The sequence below is a fragment of the Mytilus edulis genome, chromosome 1 (genome assembly GCF_963676685.1).
Source record: "Mytilus edulis chromosome 1, xbMytEdul2.2, whole genome shotgun sequence".
Taxonomy (NCBI): domain Eukaryota; kingdom Metazoa; phylum Mollusca; class Bivalvia; order Mytilida; family Mytilidae; genus Mytilus; species Mytilus edulis.
In genome coordinates this window covers 97,671,180-97,682,752 of record NC_092344.1, presented here as the reverse complement: position 1 = coordinate 97,682,752, position 11,573 = coordinate 97,671,180, and the positions used below count along the sequence as shown (strand labels likewise).

At 33.6% G+C, this 11,573-nt stretch overlaps 1 protein-coding gene across 2 annotated transcripts in view; it reads left to right on the top strand.

Annotated features, from left to right (window-relative positions):
* Nucleotides 1-3,140: 3,140 nt before the first annotated feature.
* The window catches only part of LOC139496335 (putative helicase MOV-10), a 30,936-nt gene continuing 22,503 nt past the window's right edge, over nucleotides 3,141-11,573 (top strand). Inside the window, exons 1-3 of one of the 2 annotated variants that reach the window (XM_071284855.1) lie at nucleotides 3,141-3,301; nucleotides 5,026-5,835; nucleotides 6,601-6,842. In XM_071284855.1, the coding sequence (XP_071140956.1) occupies nucleotides 5,066-5,835; nucleotides 6,601-6,842 (1,012 nt within the window). In that variant the 5' untranslated portion in view covers nucleotides 3,141-3,301; nucleotides 5,026-5,065. Of the gene's footprint in view, nucleotides 3,302-3,621; nucleotides 3,844-4,944; nucleotides 5,836-6,600; nucleotides 6,843-11,573 lie in introns of those variants that run through there. The other variant, XM_071284862.1, reaches the window with a different exon arrangement.

The following is an 11,573-nucleotide window of genomic DNA, read 5'->3' as shown; positions in this document are numbered from 1 at the left end:
ACACTACAGTCAGATAGGACCTTAATTGAATTTGCGGATACTTCTGTTTATTTATAGACTAGTTGCTTCTAGTTTTTTTTAACTATTATTGCTGCTTCCATAGCATTATCTATTGTTGTGTATTTACTGTGGTTAATATCTATTACATAATATAACCCCCCTTTTTATTCTTTGCAACGCACCATAAACTTTAAAGGTATTCAATATAAAAAATAAGAAAAGATGTGGTATGATTGCTATTGAAACAACTCTCCACAAGAGATCAAATGACACAGAAATTATAATTCACCGTAATGAGTAAAAACCCATACCGCAGAGTCAGCTCTACAATTCTCGAAATGACAAATGTACAACAATTGAAACGAAAAATATAACGGCCTGATTTATGCAGAGGCGGATTTAAGGGGGGGGGGCCCAGGGGGCCCGGGCCCCCCCTTTTTAGGAAAAAATTTGATTGCTTATATAAGGAATCACTGAAGCGTGACTGGAGCGGGCCCCCTCTTAGGTCAGTCAGTGGGCCCCCACTTATGAAAATTTCTGGATCCGCCACTGTTATGTACAAAATAATGCAAAAAGAATATAATATATATATATATATAGAAACAAACGATAACCACTGCATTACAGGCTCATGACTTGAGGCAGACCGATACAGTATATGGCGGGGTTAAACTAGTTTGAAGGCGCGCCAACCCTCCCATATCATGGGACAGTGTGTGCCAATAAAACAAACTATAAAAATCAATCCTGATCTCCATCATCTTCATTTCCATCAACCATCACAAGACGTGTATTAAAAGTTTCCACACATTTCACCTGCCTGGAATGGACACAGTTTTATACAATAAAGGTTCTGTTCAAAGCAAACGCATTCTTTTGAGCGCATATATTTCCTTTACAAGTACATACAAGGTCCTGACACAATCCATCATTTGCATGGCATCCTCGTTCAGTGTCCCGGTTTAATAGAAGATTATTTTGCATTACTGACTTGAAAATATGCCCGTGCCATTGAATGAAAGGTGTTTATTTTTACATCTATTGTTTCTGTATTCAAATCAATGTTATCAGCACTTTCTTGAACAAGACCCTCACCATTTGCAACCTGGAAAACATTATAGGGAAGTACACATCATCTGCTCAATTTCATGGTTTGCAAAAAAAACATTGGAATTCAATGTTTCAACAAAGTATTCTGACCCGAACTCGTGTTACTTTTGCAAAGCCAATCATAAATGAAAAGTAGTAAAACTGTTTTTGGCAACAGAAACACTATTGACTCAACAATTGCATAGCATTTACGCAACTTCTCTTGTGCCATTTCCTGAGATTAGACTTGGCTGTATGCACTATCAAGTTTTGATTACTTTTCTAAGTATACATGCAGCGGTATGCAATATCTATTCCTTATTTGTGTCTATTACTGATAACATTGATGCCTGCTTTTCAGGGATTTTGAGGTCAGCTTTTATATTGAGTAGCAGCTGATACGGCATCTCCAATAGTTATGTTGCTACTGAATATTATGTTAGATTTGCCTTGACCTAGCTTGTTGTGATTGTATGACAACTGAGTTTCTACAGAAATCAATGAATCAGTTAGTCGGACTGCAGTTTCAAAGTAGAAAATTTTAAACTTAAAATCAATAGGAAGGAAAGATCTCTATTTATCAAGTAGCGTTATCGTGGGGAATGCTTTTGTTTACCATGATTAATTAGATCGTTGTCAATACCCAATATAAAATTAGTAAAAGCAATATCGTAATCTAAGATTTCTGATCATCCAGGGTTCAGATTTTTGTATTTTTCCTTTTTAGCTAATATTGTGTAATGCAACCAAAATGATAAATTGCTTGAAGTTGAAAAGATGGATGAGAAACTATTTCACTTTTCAAATTATCGTCATTCCTTTTTGCCACGGCTAACACATTCTCATACGCTCATCTGATTCAAACTTGCGGAATATTCAATCTTTCTTAAGTGGTTGCAACAAAACATAGACTTATTACAAGAGCTCCAGTCGAACGTCTGCATTCTTGAACACTTACCAACACCCGAAACTGAGGGACAACAGTCCGGTGATTGTCTGTCGTCATTAAATGTCAGGTTAGAAGCTTCCTCACTCTTTTAAAAAGGGTGAACAATTATGTTTACGTGTGTCACGTTTGTAGCATGAACAATGGTAAACTGCCTGCAATTCTTCAAATTCACAACTTTCTAATGAAACAAATTCATGTAGAACCTTGACATATATACCTCATCATATCCTTTGTTCATTGCAGATACATACATCCGAAAGCGAAAAATGTAGTAATTTCATATATCAGTTGAGTGCAAATTATTGAAATACGAAATTGAAGTTTTTTTTACACTACTCCTTTTCCGACGATTTTTTAAAGCTTTTCATATTTAGGGACTGATTTTTTTTTATCAGTAACTAGTTCAAAGAAGTACTATATGCTTAAAATATTATGGGATAGTTTTTACTACTACTTTGAAGAAGAAGAAACTAAAGTTTGTGTCTGAATTTGCAATAACTCGGAGTAATAAACTCACTTTTAAACAGTAAAAACTTAGTAAATTTTATAAATAAGAAGAAAATAGAATTCTTAATAGAATATTTTGAGATGCGATGATAGCTAAGAAAAACCCCATATTAATTTAATGTAAGCAAATATATATTAAAATTTTCATTTTGAAAAAGGGGGGTTGAAAACTTTCCGATATACTTCATTATTAAAAACGACTTTTTAGACAAATATGACCATACGAAATTTTTCCGACAGGGCAGAAAATAAAGAAGCGACAACTGTCTTTAATTTAAGACCATGTTTAGCCGTGTGTTATCAAGTTGAGGAGATTAAACTCGAAATCTAGACGACTGTTTACGGCTTTTGTCACCCCACTATACAGTACGTACCAAAATATTAGATCATGTCACATTAGAATATTTTTATCTTCCTAAAATTTTAATCCGAATAAATTTAAAAGTCATCTTTGACCTCTTACTTATTCCCAGATGTAACACGAAAGTTGTAATCCAAAATGTAACATGAAAGTTGTAGTGTATACTATCTTGAAGTATTGACCGGTAATAAGTCACACCACCGGTTTATACAAATTGCAACTATTGATCGAAATGGGATTTGAAATCTCCAAAACGTTTTTAGTGGGGGGATTTCCAAAACGAAAATTATGAAACAATAAGGACAAGAACCGTTAATTTGGAAATTCCCGCAAAATATTTACCATCATTTTTCTCTTTCCTTTTCATTTGGCATGCATTTTTTGTAGCTTTCTCTGTAAGTTGATTGCATAATATCAAATGATTACCTTTTCTGATGTCATTACAATGAAAAATACACGAATCATGATATATTTGTGAGATCAATCGTACTGTCAATTGTGATGTTCTTGTTATGCAATATTTGTAAACAAGATCATTACAAACTGAAACTGTGACATTGTCAACAGACAATTATTGAACTTGTGTAAGAAAATTCTGTATTAAGAGTAAGATCTGACATGCCTAATTAAGGCTGTCGTTAAGTCTTGGGCATATTGTCCTTCCAAAGGCTTTGTTGATCAAATACATGTACCATTCCATTCTCAATTTTACCATATTGCTAGTATTACCTACCTGTTACCTATTATGTATATTCCACCTTTTCCAGATGAACCACTTCAGTTTGAAAATACCTATACATGACATATGGAAAAAAATGTTTTGATAAACTAATCAGCTTGGTATTATAAAAACAATGATGTACAAACTGTTAATCATGAAAAAGATTTTCAAGCTCATTTATAATTATTCTCAGAGGCTTATCTTGGTATCGGGAACGTTCGCCCTGATTACATGTTCGCCCTAGGTTCGTTCGCACTGAGTTTGTTCGCCCTGGTAATCCGTTCGCCCTGGGTTCGTTCGCCCTATTTTCATTTATTATATGTACAATGGATACGTTACATTAATGAAAGAAATATATATTTATAGACCTATATATATTAAAATTTATGTATATCTATTAAAAGTTAAATACAGAATATTAATGAAATAAAATTCTTGGCTGCATTGTTACACTTTATTTTATAATTACTTTTAATTACTGTTGATTGAATTTTGATTGCTGATAATTTGAAATCTTTGATATCACTGATTGTTATATGAATTGTCTTTCATGGTCTAATAATGAAAATAACATTTTTCTCAAATAAATTTTTTACAAAGTTATTGCCAAACTGTACAAGCCGTCCGACAACCCACTAGACAACGCTCAGCCGCTGCAGTAAAGAATTTTAGATCAATTAACACTTTGAACTTTGAACACTTTCTTAGATGTATAACTTTAGTGCTCCTAATGTATCATTTTTATTGATCAAATCATGTGTGGAAATGTAAAGTAAAAGGATGTGTGATAGTGATTTCCTAGTAACGTAATTACATACAGATACTAACTTAGTTCTCAATAGTTCGTAAATATTCGGCGAAATTGTAGACTGACTTCAACATATTCAATTAAATACACACAACACAACACTATAATAAAAAATAAAAATCAGGGCGAACGGTCTCAGGGCGAAACGGAACTAGGGCGAACAGTAACTAGGGCGAACCGAAATCAGGGCGGACGGACCCGGATTCCTTATCTTGGTCTTACTGCATAAATTGACTGAATACAATTATTTTGTTAACAAATATCAATAAAGATAAGCACATTGTATTCCAGTATTCTACTATGCAAATCAAAGAGAAAATAATAAATAGGTTGCGGAAATACAAATAAACGTTCAATTTTTGTGATTGACGTTACATTTTGTACATGTAGATGGTTATTATAAATTGTAAATGTATAATGCTGTATTATGTGTTCATAACTTTTTCACTTGGGATAAAAAAAATTATGTAATATATTTAATATGTTTATTCCACATGCACATTGGCTAGTGATAAAGTTTGATGATAATATATTTTTTTTATTAACTTTTTGACATTTTTGGTAAATAATTATTATCTTTTTCCATCTAGGCTTAAGAAAGGACACTGGCAAACTGTTAGATGATCAAAAATGAAAGGCAACAATTTCCGGCTGTTTAATGAAAGCAAAGACCGTGGATTGGACTTTCTTAGATTTCTGTCTACAGAACAGATTTCTATTCAAAATGAAGAGAAAGAGAAGATAAAAAATGTTTATAATTCTGGCTACAATGCTTACAGAAAACAGATAAAACCAGATGAATCTCAGATCCCTTTTCCAGTTATTGTTAAAGCCCTGTTTACAATGGGAAAGCTTCATTTGCGAGAAAACAGAATGTTTTCAGGAGAAGCACCTTTACAATATATCAACTCCCATCAAAATAGGTCTCCCAGGCATCAAAACAGTGCATATCAAAATTTATCTGCTCCAAAACCTTCAGAGAATTCACACAGAAGAAATGGTAAAAACCACAATATAAAGACACCACCAGCCAGTGTCCAACAAAGGGGTACTGAAAATCAAAACACAGAGTCAGGGGCACCTAAAAAAAGATCAAGAAACAGGAGATTTAAACGAAAATTTCCTGGTCGAGTTGCAGTTGATCAGCATCTTCTAATAAATAAAGAGTCTACAAGTGAAAGCGATGCAGAGTCACCGGGGGATGACACATCACCAAATCGCAACACTAATGCTAATACATTTAAAGTTTCTGATTTTGATCTTTACACTCGTAAGATTGGAAATATCTATGAGTGTATTGCCTGCTTAGCAAAATGTACTTCTAGAGATGAAATAGAACGTCATCTAGAAGGAAAACGGCACAGACTTGGTGTAATGACTTTTGAATTGAAGAAAAGAAGGTGATTTTATTGATATGTATCTCCTTTTTTCAAGATGACAATAAAAATAAAGGAGGCTTGGTATATTGCTAATGAGACAACTTTATACCAGAGATCAAAAGATGAGGATTTGAACAACTATACATGTAGGTCACTGTACAACCTACAACAAAATTCATACGATGTACATGTATGAAGATTTAAAATGCTCATCATAACAAAATGAGAAAACCCAGGATAAGATTATTATATTGGACTTAACATTACACCCTTTTATTGGTCTTAATTTGGCACTAACAATTTATTGTGCATATAACAATGGAATAGATTAGAATAGTGTTTTGTTGCTAATCATAGCTTCCAAAGGAGAGCTATTTGTAAACTGTATTTGGTCTGTAGAAGTGTTGTATGATGCACATTTGTCACAGAAATGTTGCTGGTGCAAATGACTTTTACCTCATTCATGGTCTATAGGAGTATGATTTCCAGATTATACAATTTTTTCCAAGTTACCATCAGTAATAGTCAATAATTTGGTCCTTCCAAGTATGGATGAAATCACTTCTAACAATAAGAATTTATATTTATCCTTGTTTTCAAAATTCCAATAGGGAACATACTTTTTATAATTGTATAAATAAACCAATTTTTCAAGACGTTTCCGCCATTGGCCTTCTTCAGTTCTTTATTTTTCCTCTCAACTACATGGCTGACATTTTGTTTTCAATCATTGAAAAGATGTTATTTATATTTACACAAATTTAATGAAATAGGTTTTATTTTTAGAAATGAGTTGGTTCAAGATCAGAAAGGTATACAGATAATAAGTGATGTCTCTTGTGTAGACAGTACTTTTTGTTTAACAATAAATGAGAAGGTTCCAAAGACGATAGTTTTGTCCATTAAGAATAACAGTAATGACAGTTGTGAGTTGATCCACTGTGAATTGCTGAAGCGGATCAGAGTTTTTCAGTTAGATGATGACCATGGTGTGACAGAATCACAGACGACTATGAATATACTGCCAGGTTTGTAGGAGATAGTAGTTCTTTACAAACTTCAAGAAATGTCAGGTAGATAGTTCTATTCTTATGATTAAATTCAAAGTCAAATTGAATAGTTTTGGTACTAGTGGTATGATGTACAGTACTCTTCAAAAATATCGATTCGATAACTTTTTTCTCCGATTTCCGTGTTTCTCGGAATCACACCGAGTACCGCGGATTTCACTCCTAAAATCCTCCAAAGATTCTCTCCCAACACCGCGTGGCTGTTAATTGGTTTATTGCCCATCTGATGTACTTCAAATTAACGACGCGTGACAACATAATTGGATTACCCAGATAATTTACCTTTGAACATTTAATCGATCTTGGTTGCACAGGTGTGCTTTAAAATCACGGTATTATAAATTGAACAAATGTTTTCCTTTCTTTGACAGATAAAGATGTGACAATATCATTTAGAATAAGATAATTATTATCCTTTATATTTGTGTCTTATGCCGTTATCTTTAAAATAGAACGTACATACGAAAAAGTATGAAGAAAATTTTTATTTTGTGTTTCTATTACAGTCCGGTCAGGTCATACATTGTGTAACTGTGTTCTTTCAGCAAGGACGATTTTGCCACAATAAGTTTCTTTTATAACTTATTCAATAAGCAATATCAGCGCATTAATTGTTCATTATTAAAAAATCAACTGGCTAATAAAATCATGTTGTTTTTTCGGTAACCCGATTCATCGAATCATCAAGTAAACTTAATTTATTGAGCAATGTAAAATATGATGTTTCACCACCTCTGTACATTTATACAGACTTGAATAATTCAAATTACGAACAGAAACTGTTAAATGACAACTCTGTTGACAAAGAAAATAATTTCAAGTGATATTGATAGTGCTCGTCATTTTCGCATTTTACGGAACGGTTTTTAAATTGACGAAAGTATTTATATCAATTTCGTCATTTGAATTTGGAAAGTGAAAAATATTTTCACATTAAAGGAGATGTGACATGATTTTTTTTTTTTTTTTTTTTTTTTAAATAAATATTTATTTATACATAATTACCCCCAAAAACCATCGATAACAATATAATTATCGTTTAAATGGATAAAAAATAAATTTAAATGTATCGATCTGTCGACATACTAATTATGCATATTTCAATCCCGGAAGTCACTCAGAACGAGGCTGTGACGTCAGTGGTTACATCCATCATATTTGACTGACGGGTGTAAAGGCATAATAAGCGCAATTTCATATTCGAATATCTTCCAACAAAACCCATGACAGTGATTAAAAATGGTTCTGTGTTCTGCCAGTAGATGCAACAATAGGCATAAGGACAATTTGATAAAAAAAAATCCGTTTTCTGAGTAACCCGCAGACTAGTCCCAGGAAGAGATAGGACTTCCTACCAAGCACTAGTCATATAGACTTTGTTCCGCCCTATTTACAAATGCATGTTACGATCGTGACCCAGAAGTTATGAAGAATCTCGAGGGCTGTCCTACCCGGCATGAAGCCAAAACTTCGTCCAAATGCGGTACCTGACATTCCATTGACACAACCAACAACAGCTGAGCCCCACCTAAGCGGGGAGCTTAATGGCTGAGGGAGGAAAAAATCTTTTTCTTCGCAAATATTTTTTTCGTCCCTTATTAATAATTTTTTTAATAGTTTAGTCATATTTGTGTATAATTTTATAGCCAAATATATCTCAATGTTTAAAATTTGGTATTGTGTACCTGCATGTACCTCACTACCTGTTCACGTGTGCAGGTGTGTACACTGAAATTGGACATAATAAAATTAATTAAAAGTCATCAACATCGATCAGAAGTTACAGGTATGCGGCACACTTTCTCTGCAGTGCTGGGTTACCTTTGAAGTTGAAAGCTACAGGTGTCATGACCCCGGGTGGTGATATATATATGACATCGGCAATACGCACTATTGCGTAACATGCGTCGAATCTGTGTAAATCCATGATCACCTGCTGGGTGCACAGGTGAGGTTGGAAAATATACTAGAGCAATGGTTACAGATATAAGTTACGTAATGCATATATGTTTAACCTGTTTGAATAAACAATAGTCAATACCTTACTGTCGGATATGGGGGTTTACAGAATAGAGAAAAGAGGACTGACAGTGCAGCTTAAACTAGAGGCTCTAAAGAGCCTGTGTCGCTCACCTTGGTCTATGTGAATATTAAACAATGGACACAGATGGATTCATGACAAAATTGTGTTTTGGTGATGGTGATGTGTTTGTAGATCTTACTTTAGTAAACATTCTTGCTGCTTACAATTATCTCTATCTATAACAGTACTTTCTGTGGAAAATGTTATTGAAAATCTTCAAATTTTAAGAAAATTGTTAAAAATTGACTATGAAGGGCAATGACTCCTTAGGGGGTCAATTGACTATTTTGGTCATAGTGACTTATTTTTAGTTCTTACTTTGCTGTACATTATTGCTGTTTACAGTTTATCTCTATCGATAATAATATTCAAGATAACAAAAAAAAACAGCAAAATTATCAATTCAGGGGCAGCAACCTAACAACAGATTATCCGATTCATCTGAAAATTCCAGGGCAGATAGATCGTGACCTGATCAACAATTTTATTTCCTGTCAGATTTGCTCTTAATGTTTGGTTTTTGAGTTATAAGCCAAAAACTGCATTTTACCCCCATGTTCTATTTTTAGCCATGGCGGCCATCTTGGTTTGTTGGCCGAGTTACCGGACACATTTTTTTAACTAGATACCCCAATTATGGCTAAGTTTGGTTAAATTTGGCCCAGTAGTTTCAGAGGAGAAGATTTTTCTAAAAGATTATTAAGATTTACGAAAAATGGTTAAAAATGGACTAAAAAGGGCAATAACTCCTAAAGGGGTCAACTGACCATTTCGGTCACGTTGACTTAATTGTAAATCTTACTTTGCTGAACATTATTGCTGTTTACAGTTTATCTCTATCTATAACAATATTCAAGATAATAACCAAAAAACAGCAAAATTTTCTTAAAATTATCAATTCAGGGGCAGCAACCCAACAACGGGTTGTCCGATTCATCTGAAAATTTCAGGGCAGATAGATCATGACCTGATAAACAATTTTACCCCATGTAAGATTTGCTCTAAATGCTTTGGTTTTTGAGTTATAAGCCAAAAACTGCATTTTACCCCCATGTTCTATTTTTAGCCATGGCGGCCATCTTGGTTGGTTGGCCGGGTCACGCCACACATTTTTTAAACTAGATACCCCAAAGATGATTGTGGCCAAGTTTGGATTAATTTGTCCCGACAGTTTCAGAGGAGAAGATTTTTGTAAAAGATAACTATGATTTATGAAAAATGGTTAAAAATGGACTAAAAAGGGCAATAACTCCTAAAGGGGTCAACTTACCATTTCGGTCACGTTGACTGATTTGTAAATCTTACTTTGCTGAACATTATTTCTGTTTACAGTTTATCTCTATCTATAATAATATTCAAGATAATAACCAAAAACAGCAAAATTTCCTTAAAATTATCAATTCAGGGGCAGCAACCCAACAACGGGTTGTCCGATTCATCTGAAAATTTCAGGGCAGATAGATCTTGACCTGACAAACAATTTTACCCAGTCAGATTTGCTCTAAATGCTTTGGTTTTTGAGTTATTAGCCAAAAACTGCATTTTACCCCTATGTTCTATTTTTAGCCATGGCGGCCATCTTGGTTGGTTGGCCGGGTCACGCCACACATTTTTTAAACTAGATACCCCAATGATGATTGTGGCCAAGTTTGGTTTAACTTGGCCCAGTAGTTTCAGAGGAGAAGATTTTTGTAAAAGTTAACGACGACGGACGACGACGACGGACGACGACGGACGACGGACGACGGACGACGGACGCAAAGTGATGGGAAAAGCTCACTTGGCCCTTCGGGCCAGGTGAGCTAAAAAGGGGGCGGATACAAAATAATGTGTTTGTGAATTTACTTAGTAAAGAATGGAGTATCTATAATAATAATAGATAAGCAAAATAAATAGAGAGTTAAGAAAAAATGCTTCTAAAGTAAAAAATTAATAAAAAAAAAAAAAAAAAGCCTGTCAGTCCCCATAACTAATACATAACCTTTAGTGGGTACATAAATTTCCTTCTGAGTTTTCTAATAAAAATTAGGCAGGTATGAAAGGTGTATTGCAATAAGTTATTAGTACTTACCTATTCCATTTATTTATTAAAAATCATTTTATTTCTTAATAAAAAATAAATTGTGAAGAGATATCAAGTAATGCTTTTAAAATGACAGACCATTGATGCAAGGTTATCGTGGTAAAAATTAAATGCAAAAGGTGACTTGAATGAGAAACAAATATTTTGGCTAGCGAATGTATGCAAGTCTTTATATTGCATAAGACATGTCACATGGAGATGAATAACATAGTTTCAACTTAAATAATGCAGATAAATCCAATTGATACAGACCTGGGAGTAGTTGATATTAAATGTATAGTATAGACTGAGTTAGTTAAAACATATTTTACTTGCTGAATTAAAGCAAAAAGGATTAGACACAAGTAAATCATATACTTATGAAGTCTTCTCTATAATACAATATAAAATTACAATAATAGTATGATATAATCGACATGCATATAAGGAAAACAGTTTATAGAATAATACTAGACTTCATATGTAAACTTGAAAGAGAAAAAGAAAGTTTGAAAAGTCATATGATTCTGTGACGGTGACGTGT